The sequence below is a fragment of the Bubalus bubalis genome, chromosome 6 (genome assembly GCF_019923935.1).
Source record: "Bubalus bubalis isolate 160015118507 breed Murrah chromosome 6, NDDB_SH_1, whole genome shotgun sequence".
Classification (NCBI taxonomy): domain Eukaryota; kingdom Metazoa; phylum Chordata; class Mammalia; order Artiodactyla; family Bovidae; genus Bubalus; species Bubalus bubalis.
Window position 1 is genome coordinate 82,406,272 of NC_059162.1, and position 26,548 is coordinate 82,432,819.

The 26,548-nt window shown below is 36.6% G+C and overlaps 1 protein-coding gene across 5 annotated transcripts in view; it reads right to left on the bottom strand.

Moving 5' to 3' along the window:
- Positions 1-26,548, bottom strand: part of ATG4C (autophagy related 4C cysteine peptidase) — a 100,275-nt gene that overhangs the window by 4,028 nt on the left and 69,699 nt on the right. For 4 of the 5 annotated variants that reach the window (XM_025288567.3, XM_025288566.3, XM_025288570.3 and 1 more), the window contains exon 10: positions 21,603-21,722. The exons of the other annotated variant lie outside the window; for it this stretch is intronic. In XM_025288567.3, the coding sequence (XP_025144352.1) occupies positions 21,603-21,722 (120 nt within the window). The remainder of the gene's footprint in view (positions 1-21,602; positions 21,723-26,548) is intronic. 5 annotated transcript variants of the gene reach the window in all.

Genomic DNA, 26,548 nt, shown 5'->3' on the forward strand with positions numbered 1-26,548 from the left:
TCTCTATATATACACAGACACACACACACGCATTTTTACATACACACACACACACACACAATTGAGTTGAGCAATGTTAAGTGATAAACTGACAAATATAAACATGATATGATAGGAAGAAGTAAATTTAGGACAAATAAAAATAAAAATGCCAATGGAGATTTAAATTATCTAGCTTATTCTCATTTTATAAATGGGAAAATTGAGACCCAAAGGATTTAAATTGCTTTTCCAAGATGACATAACAGCAAAAAGAGATAAACTGAAAATGAATTACTGAGACACTGCCTTATCAACAAGCCTTTCAAAGTTCTAAGTACCATATCAAGAATCTTTCAGATTTTTTTTAAGAATAATCATTGATTTAAACATCTATCAGAAGGGAAAAGTTTAGTTTTCTTTTTTATACTACAAAATAGGATGCACTGTCAAAACACTAAGGTCCCTCCATAATGGATAATATAAAATCTACACCAAAAAAATTCCACATTAGGTTACCTATATGACTTGGGGTATTATATCAATTGAGATAATATACAAAATAAAGATAATGAAAGTTATTTAATAACTTAGAGAAATAACTATTATATAATGGTAAAGGAAAAACAGCATATAACACTAGATATAAAATTTAATCTCAGTTTTGTTAAAATAATTTTAAACACGTACTTTAAGAAGTTTGAAGAAAATACAACAAAATATTAACAGTTATCTCTGAATGAAAGACTTAATGGTTATTTTTTTTATACTTTTATCTTCCAAAATTTCTAATATGTATTTCTTATACAGTGAGGAGAAAACCAAGTTTGTTTGTTTGTTTTTAATTTAAGCTAACTGGATTTACTATCCCATAGCTATATTTCTAAAGCAGTTCATTAGTTTACTCAACAATAACTTTAGAACAGGCAAGTCTTCTGTTCTAGTTTAATAAGACATCTAAAGATACACTGAAGAGGCTTGATTGTCGAAAAGGCAAATCATAAATGTCTTTTTAAGAGGTCAAATATTTTATATAATTTTTCCTATGTGCTAAATTAATGGGTTTCAGAATTTACAAAGGAAAAACCTGGAGGACAAAAATCAAGTAATTTCTTCCATCATAAAGCTAGCAGTTGTAAAGTAAGAACAGAAAGAGAACAAGATGACTCCTTCCCCCCAGCCCTAGAACTTTTTCTGCAAGTCTCTGCCACCACACATGTCAAATCAGACCCAGCACACAGCAGTCTGTACCTATGTGGTCCATGCTGACCATGATGGAGGTACATATTATGTAGGGGATAGGTTCTAAAGTCAGGTCTTAATATGAAAATCAAATATAGTAAAAAAATTACCTTCATAAAGTCTTTAAATTACTTAAAGGGTGTTGTGCATAATTCTGTGTACACAACCATGTTTAGTAACATGTATAAGTGTACAATACAGTGTGGCACACAGCAATGCACAGTATGAAATAAAAAGTACACATGCACAAATACGTATCATTGAACCGAAGTTAAATGCGCATGTGATGATAATTCCATTCTGTTCCCTCCTACTCAATCTTAAATCCCTGTAGTTGAACTTTTAGCCCTTACTGTGTTCAGTCACTCAGTCATGTCTGACTCTTTGCAACCCCATGAACTGCAGCCTGCCAGGCTCCTCTGTCCATGGGGATTCCCAAGGCAAGAATACTGGAGTGGGTTGCCATGTCCTCCTCCAGGGGATGTTCCCAATCCAGGGATCAAACCCAGGTCTCCCACACTGCAGGCAGATTCTTTACCATCTGAGCCACCAGGAACTAACCATCTACATACAAGAAAATAAAGACTTATATTAGAAAACTCAAATAAATACATGTACTCTAATATACCCAGCTGAGTGATGAATATAAAAGTTGAGGGATTAAGTGACAGTCTAAAATACTAAACCATAGGGACCTCAGCATTCTTCACTTCCTGCTCTGGGAGCACAGAGAGGCAACATACATTCTACAGAGAGATGGTAGATTTTTTTCTCTGAAAAAAAATAAAACAACCCTAGAGAAAAGATTACCACTTAATAACACTTGAGGGTCACCTAGTAAAAAGGAAGGCTCATCACCTGATCACCTTAGTATGAAGGTCACCAGCTAAAAAGCCATACTCAAACACAGGGAACATCTACTCAGCTCTTTAGTGCCCCACTTTCAAGTATAAACAGACACAGAAGATCACCAGCCATTTGGAGGAAAGCATCAAATGGAAAATTGGAAGATTAAAACAAAAAATAGAAAACCAACCAAACAAAAAGGATCCAACAGGAAGGGAACATAAAAAGCAAAGGAAATGGAGGAAAATTTCAAAATTACTATAATTAATTTCCTTGGGGGAGAAGAGAAGATAATACACCCATTAAAAAAATGAAAGAATGCTATGAAGAATGAGTAATAGAAAAACATAAATAACTCCCAGAAATGTAAATATCATGACTTTTAATTTGAGAACAAAAGCATTAAAAGATGGAGAAAATCTCCTAATAAAAAAAGATAAAGATAAGGAAAATAAAAGGAAAAAAATACAGGAAAATCAGAGGACAATTCAGAGGGTCCAACAACCATATAATAAAAATTCCAGAGAGAAAGAATGAAGAAAACAAAAGATAGGAAATAATGTTATATCTATTTAAAATTTTTTTTCTTCTCAGACTGGAAGGAAACAAGACTCAAGGAAAAGGAATAAACCAGGACACATAATGAAGTTTTAGAATACTAGGGATAATTAGTAATAGCTAACACATTATATAGTACCTACAGAGTACTAATCTAGTAATCATTTAATCTTCATAATTATGCTACTGAGAGAGGTAGCTATTATTATTTTCATTCCAATGAGAACATTGATGCACAGAGAGGTTAACCAGTGAGGCCAGAGGTATACAGTCATGAGATGGTAGAGTCAGGATTCAAATCTGAAAACTTTCAGAGAGAAAAAAATGTTTACATTCAGAGGAAAATAATCCACAGTGACATTAAGCTTCTCAACAGCAACACTGGACGTTAGACGGGAGCAGAGCAATGTTTCTAACGTTTGGTGGGACAGGAGGCAAGGGATTATTCCATTCTACAATTCTATATAATATCAATAAATGAAAAGATAAAGATGATCAGACATGTAAGCATTCAAAAACTTTATAAACTACTCATACTTTTCTTTGAAAGTATGCTTTCATACTAGAAACTATGCTTCAGCAAAATGAAAGTGAAAGTCGCCCGTTCGTGTCTGACTCTTTGTGATCCCATGGACTGTATAGTCCATGGAATTCTCCAGGCCAGAATACTGGAGTAGGTAGCCTTTCCCTTCTCCAGGGGATCTTCCCAACCCAGGGATCGAACCCAGGTCTCCCACATTGTGGATTCTTTAACAGCTGAGCCACAAGGGAAGCCCAAGAATACTGGAATGGGTAGCCTATCCCTTCTCTAGTGGATCTTCCCAACCCAGGAATCAAACCGAGGCCTCCTGTGTTGCAGGCAGATTCTTTACCAACTGAGCTATGAGGGAAGCCCATGCTTCAGCAAAACAAGGGATTAAACTAAATAAAGATTCAGAAGTTAGGGGATCCAAAGCAGAAAGGCAGCATTAGGGAGTTCCAAACAGACAATTCTGCATCAAGTCTAGAAAAGAAAGAAGACTGCAGCCAAGAGAAAACTGAGAGAGAAAAGTCTCCAGAAAAAAGAAGGAAAGAAGAAAATGATGTATTTTCTTACATTTATATTCATGAAAAATTTGCTGCTAGGTACTTGACAGATATGAGTAAAAAATTAAAATAAATATCAGTCAGTATGGGATTCCCAGGTGGCTCAGTGGTAAAAAAATTCATCTACAATGCTGAAGACATGGGTTCAATCCTGGACCAGGAATATCCCCTGGAGAAGGAAATGGCAACCCACTTCAGAATTCTTGTCTGGGAAATCCCATGGACAGAGGAGCCTGGTGGGCTACAGTCCATGGGGTCACAAAGAGTCGGTCACGACTTAGTGACTAAAGAACCCCAAACAACAACTCAGTACGTGCAAAGGAAATAAAAAGGGGAGAGGTAGTATTTACTCCAAGAAAATAAAATTTAGAGAAAAAAGAAATGTGATCATAGTATACCATGTGATTAGTGAACAACATTATGTTGCTGCTGTTGTTTGGTCGGTGGCTCAGTCAGTAAAGAATCTGCCTGCAAAGCAAGAGACCTGGGTTCAATTCCTAGGTCAGGAAGATTCCCCTGGAGAAGAAAAGAGCAACCTACTCCAGTATTTTTGCCTGGAGAATTCCATGGACAGAGGAGCCCGGTGGCTACAGTCAATGGGGTCAGAAAGAGTCAGATACGATTGACAAACACTTACATTTTCACAGTAGTCTGATAAGAGAATGTAGGAACTGCACAATTATTCAAGAGTATGGGGCATCATGTTGGTAACTTACTCTCAAACAGCTCAGAAAAAAATTATTTGTATTATATTTACAACTTTTCTATAAGGATGCAATTATTCCAATTTTTAATAAAGACAAAATAAAATGTATTAAACAAGAACTGAGTGAATTTATCACCAGCAAATAGCACAAAAGAAACAGTAAAGGAATTGTTCAGAAAGAAGTTAAAATGATCCCAGAGGGAAATAAAGTAATACAGGAAAGATTGAAGGGCATCACAAAGGATAACACTGACTATTTAAAAAATAACACCTTGTGGAATTTAAAATATGTATAGGGTTAAATTATATAACAATAAAACACAAAAACAGGCTTCAAGGAAATAAATATTACTAGACACATCCCTGTAGCTCAAATGGTAAAGAATCTGCTTGCAATGCAGGAGACCAGGGTTTGATCCCTGGGTCAAGAAGATCCTCTGGAGAAAGGAATGCAAATCCACTCTAGTATTCTTGCCTGGAGAATTCCATGAACAGAGAAGCCTCGTGGGCTACAGTTCATGGGGTCACAAAGAGTCGGACATGACTGAGCAACTAACACACACGCACACAGTTCTTCACAGGCCACCACCACCAGAGTACTACATAGAGAGGAGACTGAAACACTACCCTGTCTTCCTGTAAAAAGGCCTATTTACTTAACTAGAGTTTCATCCCAAGGGACAGGCTTTAGTAACCCTCAAATATACAGGCAAAGGAGGCACTCCCATGGCAATTAGGCAGGGAGACACCATCCCTGAGCACTCCTGTAGCCTCACTACAGTTCAGCAAGACTTCCCATGATGGAGCTTAGACACTGTCAAGAGCCCCATTTTTTGTAACTGTCATCCAGGGGACACCATCAAACCTCCTGGTCTGGAGTCCAGCAGTTACTGACTATGGCCCTACAAAACTGCATCAGTTCAGTCGCTCAGTTATGATGGACTCTTTGCAACCCCATGGACTGCAGCACACCAGGCTTCCCTGTCCATCACCAACTCCCGGAGCTTGCTCAAATACACGTCCATCAAGTCAGTGATGCCATCCAACCATCTCATTCTCTGTCATCCCCTTCTCCTTCTGCCTTCAATCTTTCCCAGCATCAGGGTCTTTTCAAATGAGTCAGCTCTTCGCACCAGGTGGCCAAAGTTTTGGAGAATCAGCTTCAGCATCAGTCCTTCCAATGAATATTCAGGCCTGATTTCCTTTAGGATTGACTGGTTGGATGTCCTTGCAGTCCAAGGGACTCTCAAGAGTCTTCTCCAAAGCCACAGTTCAAAAGCATCAATTCTTCAGCACTCACTATCTTTATAGTCTGACTCTCACATCCATGCATGACTACTGGAAAAACCATAGCTTTGACCTTTGTTGGCAACGTGATGTCTCTGCTTTTTAATATGCTGTCTAGGTTGGCCATAACTTTTCTTCCAAGGAGCAAGCGTCTTTTAATTTCATGGCTGCAGTCACCATCTGCAGTGATTTTGGAGCCTAAAAGAATAAAGTCTGTCACTTTCCATTGTTTCCCCATCTATTTGCCATGAAGTGATGGGACCAGATGCCATGATCTTAGTTTTCTGAATGTTAAGTTTTAAGCCAACTTTTTCACTTTCCTCTTTCACTTTCATCCAGAGGCTCTTTACTTCTTTGCTTTCTGCCATAAAGGTCGTGTCATCTGTGCATCTGAGGTTACTGATTCCCTCAATCTTGATTCCAGCTTGTGCTTCATCTGGGCTGGCATTTCTCATGATGTACTCTGCATATAAGTTAAATAAGCAGGGTGACAGTATACAGCCTTGATGTACTCCTTTCCCAATTTGGAACCAGTCTGTTGTTCCATATCCAGTTCTAACTGTTGCTTCTCAACCAGCATACAGATTTCTCAGGAGGCAGATCAGGTGGTCTAGCATTTCCATCTCTTTAAAAATTTTTCACAGTTTGTTGTGATCCACACAGTCAAAGGCTTTGGCATAATCAATAAAGCAGAAGTAGATGTTTTTCTGGAAGTCTCTTGCTTTTTCAATGGATGCTGGCAATTTGATTTCTGGTTCCTCTGCCTTTTCTAAATTCAGCTTGAACATCTGGAAGTTCACAGTTCATGTATTGTTGAAGCCTGGCTTGGAGGATTTTGAGCATTACTTTGCTAGCATGCGAGATGAGTGCAATTGTGCAGTAGTTTGAACATTCTTTGGCATTGCCTTTCTTTGGGATTGGAAAGAAAACTGACCTTTTCCAGTTCTGGAGATATTGCTGAGTTTTCCAAATTTGCTGGCATACTGAGTGCAGCACTTTCACAGCAACATCTTTTAGGATTTGAAATAGATCAACTGGAATTCCATTACCTCCACTAGCTTTGCTCGTAGTGATGCTTTCTAAGGCCCACTTGACTTCATATTCCAGGATGTCTGACTCTAGGTGAGTGATCACACCATCATGGTTATCTGGGTCATGAAGATCTTTTTTGGATAATTCTTCTGTGTATTCTTGCCACCTCTTCTTAATATCTTCTGCTTCTGTTAGTCCATACCATTTCTGTCCTTCATTGAGCCCATCTTTGCATGAAATGCTTCCCTGGTACCTCTAATTTTCTTGAAGAGATCTCTAATTGTTCCTATTCTAGTGTTTTCCTCCATTTCTTTACATTGATCACTGAGGAAGGCTTTCTTGTCTCTCCTTGCTATTCGTTGGAACTCTACATTCAAAGAGGCATTCATCCTTTTCTCCTTTGCCTTTAGCTTCTCTTCTTTTCTCACTTATTTGCAAGGCCTCCTCAGACAACCATTTTGTTTTTTTGCATTTCTTTTTCTTGGGGATGGTCTTGATCACTGCCTCCTGTACAATGTCATGAACTTCCATCCATAGTTCTTTAGGCACTCTATCAGATCTAAACCCTTGAATCTACGTGTCACTTTCACTGTATAATCGTAACGGACTTGATTTAGGTCATACCTGAATGATCTAGTGGTTTTCCTCACTTTCTTCAATTTAAGTCTGAATTTGGCAATATGGAGTTCATGATCTGAGCCACAGTCAGCTTCTGGTCTTGTTTTTGCTGACTGTATAGAGATTCCCCATCTTTGGCTATAAAGAATATAATCAATCTGATTTCGGTATCAACCACCTGGTGATGTCCATGTGTAGAGTCTTTCTTGTGTTGTTGGAAGAGGGTGTTTGCTATGACCAGTGTGTTCTTTTGGCAAAACTGTTAGCCTTTGATCTGCTTCATTTTGTACCTCAAGGCCAAATTTGCCTGTTACTCCAGGTATCTCTTGACTTCCTCCTTTTGCATTCCAGTCCCCTATAATGAAAAGGACATCTTTTGGGGGTGTTAGTTCTAGAAGGTCTTGTAGGTCTTCACAGACCCATTCAACTTCAGCTTCTTCAGCATTACTGGTCAGGGCATAGACTTGGATTACTATGATATTGAATGATTTGCCTTGGAAATGAACAGATATTCTGTTGTTTTTGAGACTGCATCCAAGAACTGCATTTTGGACTATTTTGTTGACAATGATGGCTCCTCCATTTCTTCTAAGCGATTATTGCCCATAGTAGTAGATATAACAGTCATCTGAGTTAAATTCACCCATTTCAGTCCATTTTAGTTCACCGATTCCTAAAATGTCAATGTTCACTCCTGCCATCTCCTGTTTGACCACTTCCAGTTTGCTTTGATTCATGGACCTAACATTCTAGGTTCCTATGCAATATTGCTCTTTATAGCATTGGACTTTACTTCCATCACCAGTCACATCTATAACTGGGTGTTTTTGCTTTGGCTCCATCTCTTCATTCTTTCTGGAGTTGTTTCTCCACTGATCTCCAGTGGCATATGGGGCACCTACTGACCTGGGGAGTTCATCTTTCAGTGTCTTATCTTTTTGCCTTTTCATACTGTTCATGGGGTTCTCAAGGCAAGAATACTGAAGTGGTTTGCCATTCCCTTCTCCAGTGTACCTCGTTTTGTCAGAACTCTCCACCATGACCCATCTGTCTTGGGTGGCCCTACATGGCATGGCTTAGTTTCACTGAGTTAGATAAGGCTGTGGTCCATGTAATCAATGTGGGGTTACTTTTCTTTGATTGTGGTTTTCATTCTGTCTGCCCTCTGATGGATAAGGGTAAGAGGCTTACGGAAGCTTCCTGATGGGAGAGATTGATCCAGGAGAAAGAAGCAGTGTCCCCACAAGAGACTGACCCAGACTTGCCTGTGAGTGTCCAGGAGTCTCCAGCAGAGGCATGGATCAGCGGTGAACTGCTGAAGGGTGGGGGGCACTGAGTGCAGCAGTGCATGCATGGGACCTCTTGAAGGAGGTTGCCATTATCTTCATTACCTCCACTATAGTTTGGCCCCTGGTGGTTCAGAGGGTAAAGCATCTGCCTACAATGCAGGAGACTTGGGTTTGATCCCTGGGTCAGGAAGATCCCCTGGAGAAGGAAACAGCAACCCACTCCAGTACTCTTGCCTGGAAAATCCCATGGACAGAGAAGCCTGGTAGACTACAGTCCATGGGATTGCAAAGAGTCGGACATGACTGAGCGACTTCACTTTTCACTTTATAGTTTGGCCTCAGCTCAAACAACAGGGAGGGAACACACCCCTGCCCATCAACAGAAAACTGGATTAAAGATTTACTGAGCATGGCCCCACCCATCAGAACAAGATCCAGACCCAAAACTGCATTTAGCTGCATATTTTAAAAGCTGCTGACTGAGGGTTTAGCACCCCGTCAGCCTGAAATTAGGTGTTAAATGAGGTTCCTCCCCTTGAAACACTGACAGGTCTCAGTAGGCTCTCAACAACACAGGTATATCAAGAATAAACCAGGAGATACTCCAAAAAGAGCCAGGATGGGTGAGCACCCTGAGTCCTGCCCTGGTGCACAGCAGTCAAGGCACAAGATGGCTAGGCAAACCCCCCAGCCCCACCATACCCATGCAGCAGTTGACCCACAAAAGGGCCAGGCAAGTGCCTTGAATTCCACCCACCCCTCACAAATACAAAACTTTAACTAATCCTTACCTACACCATGCAGACATTGAGCCACAACTGGGGTAGGTAAGCAATTTAAGTTCTGCCCTCCCTGCACAATGGCCAAGTCACAATCAGGCCACGCAAGGCCCTGAGCCCAACCCTCCCCACACAGCAGCCTCAGTCCTTTCACAGCTGGTAGGCACACAGCCCACACAAAGGACTCCCATCGAGTACCTGACATTGGTGACCAGGGGAGAGTGCGTTTCTGAGCCACATGGTACAGCTCCTATATAAGATCACTCCTTAAGACAGAGGCAGCCATTGTAGCTAATACATACAGACAAACAGGCAAAAGGAGGAGACACAGGAATATGTTCCAAACCAAAGAACAAAGCAAATCCCTCCCCCAAAACCTTAATTAAACAGAGATAAGCAACCTATCTGATAAAGAGTTCAAAACAATGATCATAAAGATCCTATGATCTCAGGAGAAAAATGGATGAGCAAAATGAGAATTTCAAAAAAAGACAGAAAATATAAGAAAGTACCAAACAGAAGGTGGAACAACTGAAAAATACACTAGAGGGGTTCAAGAGCAGAATGGCTTTAAAATAGAAACATGAATCCAGAAGACAAAGCAATGGAAAACATCCAAACAGAGTGGCAATATGAAAAAATAAAAGAAGACAGGACAATATCAAGCAGAATACTGTTTCAATTATAGTGATCTCAGAAGGAGAAGACAGAGAGAAAGGACCAAACAGTTATTTGAATAATGTCTGAAAATTTCCATAATTGGGGAAAGGACACAGATACCCAGGTCTAAGAAGCCCAGAGAATTCCAAGTAAGATGGACCCAAAGGAAAACATACCAGCCACATTATAATGGTAAAAGTTAAGGATAAAAGGAGAATCTTAAAAGCAGAAAGAGAACAGCAACTTATTTTGTACCAGGGAAAGCCAATAATGCTATGAGCAGATTTTCAGCAGAAACTTCACAGGCCAGGAAAGGAGTGGTACGACATATTCAAAGTGCATAGAGGAAAAAACTGCCAACCAAGAATTCTCTACCCAGCAAACTTATCGTTCAAAATTGAAGGACAGATTAAGAGTTTTACAAATAAATAAAGCTAAAAAGTTTATTACCACTAAAACGCTATAAAAAATGCTAAAGGGACTTCTCTAAGTTAAAAAGAAAAGCACTAATTAATAAGAAAGCATATAAACGTAAAAATCTCAGTGGAAAAGGTAAATAAATGATAAAGGTAGTAAATCAGTCATTTATAAAGCAAGTACAAATGGTAAAAGACAAAAGCAGTACAAAAACTTTAAAAATGTAATAATTAGTCAAGGGATACATAAAATAAAAAGATGTAAAATATGTCAGCAAAAATATCAAACATGGAGTCAAAATGAATGTGTTCAAAATTAAGTTACTATCAACTTAAAAGAGATTGCTATGTACAGAGAATGTTATATGTGAATCTCACAGTAAGCACAAAGGAAAAAAAGTAAATATACAAAAGAAATGCAAATACATATGCCACCTACAAGACACTCACTTCAAACCTAAAGACACTGATTGAAGTGAAGAGATGAAAAAGATATACCATGAAAACAGAAACAAAAAAGCTAGGCTAAGGCAATGGCACCCCACTCCAGTACTCTTGCCTGGAAAATCCCATGGACGGAGGAGCCTGGTAGGCTGTAGTCCATGGGATCGCTAAGAGTTGGACTCGACTGAGCGACTTCACTTTCACTTTTCACTTTCATGCATTGGAGAAGGAAATGGCAACCCACTCCAGTGTTCTTGCCTGGAGAATCCCAGGGACGGGGGAGCCTGGTGGGCTGCCGTCTCTGGGGTTGCACAGAGTCGGACACGACTGATGCGACTTAGCAGCAGCAGCAGCAGCAGCAATATTCAGACAAATTAAACTTTAAAACAAAAACTATTAACAAAACGCAAAGAAGGGTATTATAACAATAAAAGGTTCAATCCTATAAGAGGATACAACATTTTGTAAACATTTAAGCACCAACATGGTGTGTGCACACTCAGTCGCACAGTCGTGTGACACTTCATGACCCCATGGACAGTAGCCCACCAGGCTTCTCTGTCCATGGGATTATCCGGGCAAGAATATGGGAGTGGGTTGCCATTTCCCCCTCCAGGGATCTTCCCAAACCAGGGATTGAACCCATTTCTGAGTCTCCTGCATTGGCAGGTGGATTCCTTACCAATGAGCCACCTGGGAAGCCCATGCACCCAACACAGGACCACCAAAATATATAAAGCAAATATTAACGTAAATAAAGGAAGAAATAGACAGCAATACAAGAATAGTAGGAGACTTTTATACTCCACTTATATCAAAGGACAGATGATCCAGACAGAAAAATCAATAAAGAAACATCAGCCTTAAATGGCACATTAGACCAGATGGACTCAATATAAATATATATAGGACATTCCAGTCAGAAACAGCAGAACACTCATTCTTTTCAAATGCACATGGACCATTCTATAAGATAGATCACACGTTAGGTCAGAAAACAAGTCTCAATAAATTTAAGAAGATTAAAATCATACCAAACATCATTTTCAACCACAACCAACAACAGTATAAAACAAGAAATCAATTACAAGAAGAAAATTGAATACACTATATACCCAAAATGAACACAATATTGTAAGTCAACATATATCTTCTCAAATTAGGGTTTACATTTTGTTCAGATAAATACCCAGAAGTGGTACTGCTGGATTGTATTGTGGTTCTATTTTTAGTTTTTTGAGGAATCTTCATGCTATTTCTCATAGCAGCTGTACTACTTTATATTACCATCACCAGTGCATGACAGTTTCCTTTTCTCCACATCTTCACCAACCCTTGTTATTGTCTTTGTAATTTTAACCACCTAGTGTGTGTGTGTAAGACAGTAAATTATTGTAATTTTGATTTCCCTGATAATTTGTGATGTTAAGCATCTTTTCATATGCTTGTTAGCCATCCGTATGTCTTCTTTAGAAAAATGTTTATTCAGGTCTCCTGTCCATTTTTAAATAGAGCTTTTTGTTTTGTTTGCTGTTTAGTTGTACGAGTTCTTTAAATATTTAGATATCAACCACTTATCAGATATATCATTTGCAAATATTTTCTCCCATTCCATAGTTGCCTTTTCATTTTGCTGATGGTTTTGCTGTGCATTAACTTTTTAGTTTAATGTAGTCTCATTTGTTTATTTTTGCTTCTGTTGCCCTTGCCTGAGGAGATATATTTTAAAAAAACATTGCTAAGACTAACAGCAAGTGCTTGCTGTCTGTTTTATTTGAGGAGTTCATCAGGGATACTGGCCTATACGCACCCCTTTCTCTTTTTGTAGTGTCTTTGTCTGGATTTGGTATTAGGTTAATGCTAGCCAATGTTCCTTTCTCTTCAATTTTTTGGAATAATTTGAGAGGGACAGGAATTAATGCTTCTCTAAATGTTTGGTAGAATTCATCTGTTAAGCCAGCTGGAACTAGAGTTTGCTAGGAGTGTTTTTTTTTTAATTAATGATTCAACTTCATTACTAGCAATTGATCTATTCAGATTTCCTATTTCTTTGTGATTTGGTCTTAGAAGATTGTATGTTTATAGAAATTTATCCATTTCCTTTAGGTTGTCCAATTTGTTGACATATAATTGTTCATAGTATCCTCTTATGCTCTTTTGTATTACTATGGTATTGATTGCAATTTTTCCTCTTCATTTCCAATTTTATTTATTTGGGTTCTCTTTTCTTGATGAGTCTGGCTGCACATTGTCAAATTTGTTTATCATTTCAAAGAACCAACATTTAGTTTCATTAATCTTTTTTCTATTGCTTTTAAAATCTCTTTCATTTATTTCTGTTCTCATCCTTATTTATTTCCTACATTCTACTACTTTGGGTTTTGTTAGTTCTTTTTTTCCTAGTTCCCTAAAATATAAAATAAGATTTTTTTATTTGAGATTTTTCTTATTTCTTGAGGTAGGCCTCTATAACTATGAACTTCCCTCTTAGAACTGCTTTTGCTGTGTCTACAGATTCTGGAAAGTTGTGTTCTCATTTTTATTTGTCTCAAGGTTCTTAAAAAAACTTTCTCTTTGATATCTTCACTGACTTCTTGATTGTTTAGTAGCACACTGTTTAACCTCCAAATATTTGCGTTTTTCCAGTTTTCTTTTCTTTTTTTTTTTGCATTTTTGTACACTAATAATAAACTATCAAAAAGAGAAATGAAGAAAATCTCATTTACAACTGCATCAAAAAGAACAATATACCTAGGAATAAATTTAACCAAGAAGGTGAAAGACCTGTACTCTGAAAACATGACAAAAGAAACTAAAGAAGACAACTGAACTGGAAGACTCAATATTATTAAAATACTACTGAAAGCAATCTGCAGTCAATGTAATCTCTATCAAAATACCATAGCATTTTTTGCATAAAGGAAACAAATAATTCTAAAATTTGTATGAAATCACAAAAGACCCCAAATATCCAGAGAGATTATTGAGAATGAAGAACAAAGCTGGAAGTTTCAAGCTCTCTTATTTCAAACTATACTACAAAGCTATAGTAATCAAACCAGTATGGTACTGGCACAAAAACAGATCAATGGAACAGAATAAAGAGCCCAGAAATAAACTCACATTCATATGCTTCATTAATCTAAGACAAAGGAAAACAACAATACACAATGGCAGAAAAAAGTCCTCTTCAATAAATGGTATTGGGAATACTGGACAGCCACATGTAAAAGAATCAGACTACTTTCTCACACCATATGCAAATATAAACTGAAAATGGATGAAAGACTTAAATGAAACCATAAACATCTAGAAGAAAACAGGTAGTAAGCTCCTTGACATTAGTCTTGGTGATGATTTTTTAAACTTTAACACCCCAAGGCAACAAAAGCAAAAATTTAAAAAGTGGAACTATAACAAACTAAAAAGCTTCTGCACAGCAAAGGAAACCATCAAAAAAAAAATTAAAAGACAATCTACTAAATGGGAGAAAATATTTGCAAATTACATGCCTGATAAGGGGTTAAAATCCAAATTATATAAAAAAGACTCATATAACTCAATATCAAAATACAGACAACCTGATTAGAAGATGAGCAGAAGATGAGAATATACATTTTCCCAAAGGTAACACACAGATGCCCAACAAGCACATGAAAAGACACTTAACTTCTCCAATCACTGGGGAAATGCAAAGCAAACCATAATGAGCTATTACTTCATACCCATCAGAATGGCTGTTACCAAAAGGACAAAAAATAAGTGCTAGTGAAGATGTGGAGAAAAGCACGTGCACTAATGATGGGAATGTAAATTGCTGCAGGCAGTATGAAAAAGTTATGAAGTTCCTCAAAAAACTAAAACTCAAACTGCTACACAATCCAGCAATTCTAATTAAGTTATTTACTCAAAGAAAATGAAAACACTAATTTAAAAAGATATAGGTACCCCTATATTCATCACAGCACTATTTACAATACCCAAGATATGAAGGCAACCTAGATGTCCACTGATAGATGACTGAATAAAGTAGATGTTTTACACACAAACACACACAGTTGAATACTACTCAGTCACAAAAAAAAAAGAATCAAATCTTGCCATTTGAGACAACATGGACCTAGAGGGTATTATACTAAGTGAAATAAGTCAGTCAGAGAAAACCAGTATCTGCATGATTTCACTTATATGTGGAATCTATAAAACTAAACAAATGAACAGACAAAACAGAAACAGATTCATAGATACAAAGAACAAACTGATCTCATGCTCTTGGATTCGAAGAATTAATATTGTTAAAATCAGCATACTACCCAAAAGAATTGACAAACTTAATGTAATCCTTATCAAATTACCCAAGACATTTACCACAGAACTATAACAAATAATCCTAACATTTATATGGAACAACAAGGGACCCCCGTAAAAGCAATCCTCAGGGAAAAGAACAGAGCTGGAGAAAAATTCTCCCAGAACTCAGACAACACTGCAAAGCTACAGTAATCAGAACAGCATAGTACTTGGGGGAAGAAAAAACACAGACATATAGATGAATGAAACAGAAGCAAGAACCCAGAAATAAATCCACACAGCTACAATCAATTAATCTACAACAAAGGAAGCAAGAATGGGAAAAAGATGGTCTCTTCAGCAGGTAGTGTTGGGAAAGCTGGACAGCCTCATATAAATCAATGAAATTATAATATTCCCTCATACCATATACAAAATAAACTCAAAATGTCTTAAAGACTTAAATATAAAACATGAAAACATAAAATCCTGGAAGAAAATACAGGCAAAACCTTCTTGGACATAAATCATAGTAGTATTTTCTTAGATCAATTTCCCAAGGAAAAAGAAAGAAAAGCAAAAATAAACAAATGGGACCTAAACAAACTTACAAACTTTTGCACATCAAAGGAAACCATCAAGAAAAAGAAAAGACAACCTACAGAATGGGAGAAAATATTTGCAAATGATGCAACTGACAACGGATTAATATCTAAAATATACATACAGCTCATATAACTCCATATTAAAAAAAAAACAAACACCCAATCAAAAAATGGGAAAGAGACCTAAATAGTTACTTCTTTAAAGACATACAGATGGCCAATAGGCATGTGAAAAGACATTCAACATCTATACTTAAATAAATAGATAAGCAACTGTGAAGAAGGCTAAGCGCCGAAGCATTGATGCTTTTGAACTGTGGTGTTGGAGAAGACTCTTGAGAGTCCCTTGGACTGCAAGGAGATCCAACCAGTCCATTCTGAAGGAGATCAGCCCTGGGATTTCTTTGGAAGGAATGATGCTAAAGCTGAAACTCCAGTACTTTGGCCACCTCATGCGAAGAGTTGACTCATTGGAAAAGACTCTGATGCTGGGAGGGATTGGGGGCAAGAGGAGAAGGGGATGACAGAGGAGGAGATGACTGGATGGCATCACTGATTCAATGGACGTGAGTCTGGGTGAACTCCGGGAGTTGGTGATGGACAGGGAGGCCTGGTGTGCTGCGATTCATGGGGTCACAAAGACTCGGACACGACTGAGCAACTGATCTGATCTGATCTGAAGCAACAAGGTCCTATTGAATAGTATAGGAAACTATATTCAATATATCATGATAAAACAATAGAAAATAACATGAAAATGAACATATAACTGAGAATATATATTTATAACTATACAGCAGAAATTAACCTAAGTGTAAATCAACTATACTTCAAAAATTAAAAAAAAAAATTTTTTTATGTATTATATTGTAAAATGTAATTCTGAGTAATGCTCAAAATTCTAAGCCAGGCTTCAACAGTACCTGAACCGTGAACTTCCAGATATTCAAGCTGGATTTAGAAAAAGCAGAGGAACCAGAGATCAAATTGCTAACATCCGTTGGATCACAGGAAAAGCAAGAGAGTTCTAGAAAAACATTTACTTCTGCTTTATTGACTATGCCAAAGCCTTTGACTGTGTGGATCATAACAAAATGGAAAATTCTTAAAGAGATGGGAATACCAGACCACCTGACCTGCCTCCTGAGAAATCTGTATGCAGGTCAGGAAGCAACAGTTAGAACTAGATATGGAACAACAGACTGGTTCCAAATAGGAAAAGGAGTTCATCAAGGCTATCTATTGTCGCCCAGTTTATTTAACTTATATGCAGAGTACATCATGCGAAATGCCAGCCTGGATGAAGTACAAGCTGGAATCGAGATTGCCAGGAGAAATATCAATAACCTCAGATACACAGATGACATCACCCTATGGCAGAAAGCAAAGAAAAACTAAGAGCCTCTTGATGAAAGTGAAAGAGGGGAGTGAAAAAGTTGGCTTAAAACTCAATATTCAAAAAACAAAGACCATGGCATCTGGTCCCATCACTTCATGGCAAATATATGGGGAAACAATGGAAACAGTGACAGACTTTAATTTTTTGGGCTCCAAAATCACTGCAGATGGTGACTGCAGCCATGAAATTAAAAGATGCTTGCTCCTTAAAAGAAATGCTATGACCAACCTAGAAAGCATATTAAAAAGAAGAGACATCACTTTGCCAACAAAGGTCCATCTAGTCAAAGCTATGATTTTTCCAGTAGTCATGTATGGATGTGGAGAAGGCAATGGCAACCCAATCCAGTACTCTTGCCTGGCAGATCCCATGGACGGAGGTGCCTGGTAGGCTGCAGTCCATGGGGTCACTAAGAGTCGGATACGACTGAGCAACTTCACTTTTCACTTTCATGCACTGGAGAAGGAAATGGAACCCACTCCAGTTTCTTGCCTGGAGAATCTCCGGGACGGCGGAGCCTGGTGGGCTGCCGTCTATGGGGTCGCACAGAGTCACACACGACTGAAGCGACTTAGCAGCAGCAGCAACAGAATGTATGGATGTGAGAGTTGGACTGTAAAGAAAGCTGAGTGCCGAAGAATTGATGCTTTTGAACTGTGGCTTTGGAGAAGACTCTTGAGAGTCCCTTGGACTGCAAGGAGATCCAACCAGTCCATCCTAGAGGAAATCAGACCTGAATATTCATTGGAAGGACTGATCCTGAAGCTGGAACTCCAATACTTTGGCCACCTGACGCAAAAAACTGACACATTGGAAAAGACCCCTGATGCTGGGAAAGACTGAAGTCAGGAGGAGAAGGGGACAACAGAGGATGAGATGGTTGGATGGTATCACCGACTTGATGGACATGAGTTTGAGCAAGTTCCAGGAGTTGGTGATAGACAGGGAAGCCTGGGGTGTTGCAGTCCATGGGGTTGCAAAGAATCAGACAACTGAGTGACTGAAGTGACAGATTTGTAAGAAGTATTACTCTTTTGCAGTTTAAATGAATCAGCTAGACCAACATGAACAGATAAAATCTCCAAGTCAGTCAAATGAAAAAGCAAGTTGCAAAAGGATATATATTTTTTATATAAATATATAATTAATGACAAGTTTAAGAACATAGAAAACTGTATTTTGTTTATGGATATATCAAGTATACTAATTTACACTAATTTAGGATAGTGGCTGCCACTTGGAAGGAAATAAGGGAATAAGATTGGGGAAGGGTAATACACTTCAATAATATATGAAGGCTTTATTTTTCCATAAGCTTAATGATAGCACATGGGTATTTATTATGCTATCCTCTATATTTCTGTATGCTTGACATTTTTAAAAACTAGTCTAATAATGTCAACATATTGTAAAAGTACAAACTTCTTCAGCCTGGCATTTAAAACTCTCTACAATATTATTCCAACCTCCTTTTCTAGCCTCATCCTTTACTATTTACTATAGTGTTTCCTTATTTTCACTATATAGGTCATCTCTATTACAATTAATGAACATTTTTCTTTTCAGAATTTTATTTTTTTAATTAATTAATTAATTTGGCTGCGCTTAGTCTTAGGTGTGGCATGTGGGATCTAGTTCTCCAACCAGACATTGAACTCAGGACCCCTGCAATGGGAGCGTGCAGAGTCTTAGCCACTAGACCACCAAGGAAGTGACTCTTTTCAGAATTTTGACTCAAATAGCCTTGTACAGGTCAATGATAAGGAGGAAATCACATGTTTAACAAGGCAGCTATACTTTTCTATTATGAATACACATATATATAAGTATTAGAGTATTTGTCCTGCTGTCACCTAAAAACATCAAGTATTACACCTTGGGTTGTGCATCAGTGGTTCTCAAATTTGATGTACAAGGTTACTTGGGAGGTTTGTTAGAAATGAAAGGTCCCAGGCCAAATCTCTAAGACTTCTGATTCAGGCCGTTAGAAGACAGAAGGCCTGCCCTACATGTATCCATGGCCCCTAAGAAATTGGACTATCTGCTATTTTCTAAAGAAACTATATTTTTCTTTTCCGGTACCTTTCCTTTTGTTATTTCCTCTGCTTGAAGCACACTCCCTTCTCCCTGAGCCAATAGAAATTAAGCCTACACTTTAAGGCCCATATTAAATATCACCATCACAATAAAGAACTTTGACTTGGACGTGACATCTCTCTCATTTTAACCTTCTTCCTTCCCCTATCAATTTATTTCTATTTCTGTATGAATGCTTATCACATTCAATGTAATGCATATCTTCTCTTATTCTGCCTCCTGAACTATAAATGCCACTTGAGGGCAAAAGCAGGGATTATGGCTTGGTCATTTTATGATTTCAACATGATAGTTATTCAGATACTTGCTGGACTGAGCTCTGCTAAACACCGGATTAATTTAACAAGTTTTATTAACATTTAAAATTCATGTGGCAAAAGCATTAGAATATTCATTCATATAGCATTACAAATTAAACATGAGAATCTAGATTATCTGGCCTCATTTTCAAAATGAGAAAACTGAAAACATATCCTATATAGAAACAAATAATTTAAGAAGTTTTAATTTTCAAAGAAAAAAATTACAGTTTAAAAATGCCAAATTCAGCTGTTAAGAAGGAAAGCTGCTTAACTTACAATCTTCCAAGCAAAAGTAAATGACTGAACTATTAATTGACAAAGTGAGCTTCTGATATTGCTACAAAACACTATGAACTTAAGAGCAACAGTATAATTAAACCAAAGTTAATAGAGTCTAGCAAAATCCTCAATACTTCCATAATATTTCAGCATGTTTTCTCTTTGCTTTAACATTGCATATCACTAGGATACATCATGTGCAATAACTCTGAAGTAGTTTTCCAGCATAAAAACTATAATTATTAGTATAAAACCCACTAAACTATGCTTTTAATCAGAAAATATCAACATGCAACTCATTTATGAATATAATTGTTTTTCAATTTGATAATAGTAATTTGGGCTGTTTTCTATTCCAAAGGTAATTACTTCACTGTTCTAAATATACTTATTTCAACCTAGATAGAAAATAAACTAACGGAAATAGAAATGGAACTTTTTAATGGAAAAATGTTCATCAACATCAATCTATATTACAGCATCATCTGCATCTGTATATTTTAGTATGTACATAACACCTTATAAAGACAGAGCATTGTCAAAATGAAATATACAAATGTATATACTAATTTCAAGTAATAAAAAAGAGAAAATGGATAAAACATATTTCCTTATGTTCACTTGGCCCTTCAGGTTGAAAAGGAGAGTGAAAAGACGACAACTGTGAGAAATGAGGAATAAGAAAATGTTCTCACATATCTCATTTTCTCCTCTTCTCATTCATTTTTCTGTCATATTTCTGTTAAATTTCCTTTTACATGGCAAGTCAAGTAAACTAAACCTAACTCAAATGAAACTTTTTGTTTAACTTTTTCATTCTATTTTTACATTACAAAAATAAAATTTTAACCCAGTATGTCCATTTTCCTGAATAAAATTAACTGGAAATAAAGCAGTTATAAGGCATACTATTATAACTGAGCTCAAGTTAAGAATTCCTAAAAATGATTCTAGTACTGGTTTTACTTACCATAAATGATAATCTGTAACTATTGATACTAATAAAGAGAGCCATCCAATTATGCTTACTTCCTAAATAAGTCATCTTTCCAAACTACTAAATATACACAGACCTTAAGGCTCTATAAATATTTTAGCAGTACTCAATGGCCAGAAAAATGCAGAAGTTTAAAGGTAATAAGAGGAGTCAAATAAACCTATTTCAGAGACCCTATAAGTAGAATAGATCAGATTAAACAAGCTTATTGGAAGGTAACAACACAGCTCATTTGATAAAGCAGTTCTGAGAAATCCAAAAATACCATTTCTCTTTAAAAAAAAAATCAAAGAAGCACTTGGACTAACAAGAAATAATGCACAATTTGGCTTGATCAAATACTTCATTAATTTTTTTCTACCCCCTAAGGTATTGCCCTTTTAAAATCTTCAAATAAAATATAACCTAATTGCTTGCACATGGCTACAGTTTGCAGAGATTTTTATTTCAACAGTGCCACCTAGTGGATCAGTCAATACTTTCAACTGGTCAAAAAGTTTCATCACTCTCAAAGGCTAGGAATCCCCAAATAGTTGTATTTTCTGGTTCACAATATTCCTAATAATATTAACATTCAAGGGGAAATTTTATAACCATATTATAAATTATGGATTTTTATCTTCTGATAGGCTATCTCTAATAAAAATTAGATCATTTACAAATATTATTGTAATATTTAAAATAAAAGTACCTTAGTGATTTCTTCAGAAGCTCGTTTGAAGTCCTGAACATTTTGACAGTAAAATCCTATTGTACAGCTAGGATCCATTTTTCGAAATGACATCTTTTTGGGAGAAGGGCAGTGGAATGTCTGTAATTTTAAAAGTTCTTTAGGATTAATTTAGTTTTATTTAATGGACTTTATATACAAAAATATCACTTCATTTAAAATTTGCTATATAGCTATTCTTCAAACTATAAACATGCTTTCAAATGGTGTTTTAGTATATCCTATGCAGATGATCCCTCCCAGTCTCCAAAGCTGTAAAACATAAGAGCCAACATTGTGTATATTCAGTTTACCAAATCTCCACTTTACACATTAGGGCCATTCTGCAAAAGAAAAGAAGTGTGTCAAAAGCAGGGTGCATTTCTAACACTTGCAGAAGGGAAAAAAATGTATCTCTGAAAAAGACATGAATAAGCTAGTACAATGTTTAGAATCGAGTTAGCTATTTCTATTGAAGTGCAATTAAGTCTGTTCAGTTAGAGATTTTTAAAATATTTATAAACCTTGGAATAAAAAAACCAAGACTTTGTAAACAAATATGCAGGTTTATGAAAATGTTCCATGATGATATGAAGAGGTCAACGTGAGAGTTTTAGCAACTGACACAATCAGCACATAATTGCACACTGTCCTAACCCACTCTTCTACTGAGCTTTACCTCAAGTTCTTGTTTAGTCCCACACAGGATAAGGTGAAAATTGTTCTACTATGGTCCCTGCCCTCTTCCCTTAGTTCACTCTTCTCCAGTAGTCACAGTGTTAAAGATGCAAATGGGCCAAAAATACTGCTCTAGACTCTACTTTTGATAGCAGGCTGTGGCTATTAGTAGAATCTGGTTATCTTTAGAGAATGCAAAAGTAGGAAAAGGGTAGAATATAAAGCTAATCATTCCAATCTTTTTTCTTCACCACGACACTCTAGTGGTTTAAAACATTTTTTAACTGCATAAATGCTCAGATACTTTTCCTTAAAAATCACTGATGCTACCAAATCTTTTTCTTGTATGTATAAGGAAAAGGATGTTTATGTTAAAAAGGAGGGCCATAAAATATATATTCATATTTGCATAGGATATACAAAAATTAACAAATTTAGAGAAAAGGGAGAAAACTTGGCAGATGGGAGACAGGTATGAGAAATTCTTCATTTTATATTTTTTAATTAAAGAATAAGCTGCTCAAGAAATAATCTAGGCTGGATATAAATCCATAAACTTAAGATTTCCCTACATTTAATGCCTAAAACTAAGGGATTTAAACTTGGAATTATCTATAAAAAAGCAGAAGAATATAGACTTTCGTATTTATGTTCATGGTAGATCAATCAAAACCACTCTTTTCTCTCCCCCTACATATATCCTGTGATCCAATTAATATTCCATATTATCACCAGCGGTTAAGCAAAACGAATACATTCAAACTGTTTTTTTCCCCTTACCAATAGTTCAGTCATGTATTAGCTTCAAATCCAACATCATGCTAGTAAATAACCAAACAAATGTGTTTTTAAAACTATGACTACTATGAAACCCTTAGCTAACACTTACTGTACAGTAAGACTCAACCCAGCCAAACTGGAACGTCCATCTTTCTAATCAATATGAGTACTGCCTTAGCTGGACTTTTCTAACATTGTTTTACCGATTTTGTTTATAAAAAGATATTAAAAAACAGATCTGGAAAGGTATAGAAGAGCTAGGTAAATTTGGTAGTTAACAATATACAGGAGTATTACTATTTAAGGCTCAGACAGTTCTAGGTCATATTTACAAAACAAAAATTATTTGACATACAAGATATCTAACAATAGTCATTTACTCCTCTTTCCAAAAGCCAGTAATAAGAAATGCTTGTTTAGCTTTTACTACTTGGGGATAAGAAAGAAGAGTCAAAAGTTTGTATGGTCCAACAAAGTATTTTCTTAACTTGTCTATATGGATGCCCTAAATTATATTAAAGCATTGATTAAAGTTTTCATTAAGAATCATTAAGACTAAACCAATATAGGCTTAGTGCTATTTCATTGTATTGTCTCCATCACCATAGATAATAATGACAAACACTAGTTAAGCATAGTTATTATCATATCTATAGAAAACTTTTAAAATTATTCACAAAAACACAAATATAAATCTCTGATGATTGAAAACTGAAAATTGCTATCTGGTGTTCCTACATGAGTACTAGGACTCATATTACAGAGAGGCATTTTATACCATTTAAATCATATTGTTTGTTCACCCAAGAATATTCTGAACCAAGATTAATCAAACCAAGATTAATTTATAATTCAGAATCAATTCTGTTTATTGTAGAACAACTTAGACTTTATGGTATTTTTCCCAAGTGGCATTACACAGCTCTGTTCACTCTGTGATAATTCTCTGCGCTATGCATTTAGAGGAGAAGGCAATGGCACCCCACTCCAGTACTCTTGCCTGGAAAATCCCATGGACGGAGGAGCCTGGTAGGCTGCAGTCCATGGGGTTATTAAGAGTCGGACATGACTTAGCGACTTCACTTTCACTTTTCACTTTCATGCACTGGAGAAGGAAATGGCAACCCACTCCAGTGTTCTTGCCTAGAGAATCCCAGGGACAGGGGAGCCTAGTGGGCTGCCATCTATGGGGTCGCACAGAGTCGGACACGACTGAAGCAACTTAGCAGCAGCAGCAGCAGCATGCACTTAGATTTCTTTTTTAGTTTTTAAAATTCTGATGATTTGGTAAGAGTAGCAGCTTCTACTGAAGCACATTTTAGCAAGTATCACTAGATACACTTCTGCACTTACGTTTTTGAAAAAACTGGCCGGAGTGAGTCAATTCCCATTTATTTCATTTTTCTGGTACAATATTTATTCATTGCCTCAAAAAATAGTTATTAGGCACCTACCAAATGGTACGCACTCTTCCAGACTTATTATATCAAAGAGTGGGTTCTACTACCTGAACATACAAATAATACTGAAACAAATAATTTTAGATGTAGCTCTGTTATTTTAGTGATTTATATAAAACTTCCTAATATAATTAATTAGAGAATACATCTTTACTAAAAAGCACCTCCTACTTACTGCAGTTCACATGTGTAATTCAAAAAGAGTACATCTTTCACTGAGAAATTCACTTATCTATCAACATAATCACATTACATCATTCTAATAGCTTTAGTGCCACTAAGCTTTGAATTTACAAGGATATATTAAAATAATCACCACTGTATACACCTCCTAAAACCTGAAACTTGGAATTGGGGGCCTAGCAATCAGAAGAGACTAACATTTCTGTAATAAGGAGGTTTTTTTAATCTTATTAGTAGAATGTTAATATTAAGGTAACACAATATTTGGAGAAGGAAATGGCAAGCCACTCTAGTATTCTTGCCTGGGACACAGACAGAGGAGCCTAGGTCACAAAAGAGTCAGACATGACTTGGCGACAAAACAACAAACAGTACAACAATACCTGAATAATAAAATATTCTCAGTATTTGTAAAGAGATAGAATCAAGTCACTCTGAAAGTATATCAGAAATAGCATGAAGCAATAGTTTCTGGTTTAAGAAATCTTACCTTAAATATATGCACACACACACAGATACATGCCTGCATACATACACATATACATTATAAATGTGTATAAGATAATGTATATCCACTAGTCCTCTCATCCGAACAATTGAAACTCTGCCCTGTCCTAACTACTAACAATGAGAATCCACAGTTTAACATGGCCTCACTGCTAAATCTCATCTTAAACTCACTTTCTGGCATCTCAATATATAAAAAATAAATGCTTCTGTGCTTTTAAGAAGTTATCTAATTTCACCAAATTTTACTTACAAAGTCTCTTAAAATGAAATTATTTTCCATTCCCACTACCACCCACTTCAAGCTTCTATTGACTCGCCTGTGAAGTGTTGCAACATTCTCCCAATGAGCTGCTGCTGCTGCTGCTGCTAAGTCGCTTCAGCCATGTCCGACTCTGTGCGACCCTGTAGACGGCAGCCCACCAGGCTCCTGCGTCCATGGGATTCTCCAGGCAAGAGTACTGGAGTGGGTTGCCATTGCCTTCTCCCCCAATGAGCTACAACCTTCCTAATATTGATTGTGTAGGCATTCATTAATAACAGTGTGGATAACATGGATATTCACTGACCTGGCATCTTTGTAGAGTCTCTCAAAATATCAGATGAATAATCTCTTTCTACTGGTCAAAACAGCCGACACTAATAATCTTTTAATTTGCCTATTTTAGATAATGCTTAGAACACTATGAACAAGTTTCCATCTAAATCTCAAGTATTTATTTTTTTTTAAGGAGTCAATTTGACACATGGGAAATGTAACTGAAGACACGGGAATCAGTGCCACAAGATCACAACGCAGCAGAAACAGATTTACAGTGTGGTTCACATAGCACAATTCTAGAGTGCCTCCCACTGTATTAATCAGTCAACTGGAAATACTTATTAAAGTTTATATGCAAAGTATAGTGAAGGAAGAAAGTAGAAAGCAAAGCTGTTCTCTGGCCCGTACTTTAGTTGAGGTAATAGTCTACAAAAAATGCTAGGCTGTTTTATAATGTATCACTTAGTACCAGATTTTAATCTTGTGCTTTATCCATCTTCATAATTAGGTATTAATATTAGCTAACAAGCTATTACTAAAACAAAGTACTAAACCACATTTCCAATTTGTCAAGCCCTGGAGAATTAGTGATCTATGTGCCACTCAAGTGATTAAGATGACTTTAAAAGTCTTTAAAAGCATCAACTGGGAAAATAAGAACTGATACCATGTAACAGTTACATTTCTCATTTATGCACTCTCAAAATTTTCTGAAATATAATCCTATACAAGTATAATTGATTCACTTTGCTGTACAGCTTAAACTAACAAAACATTGT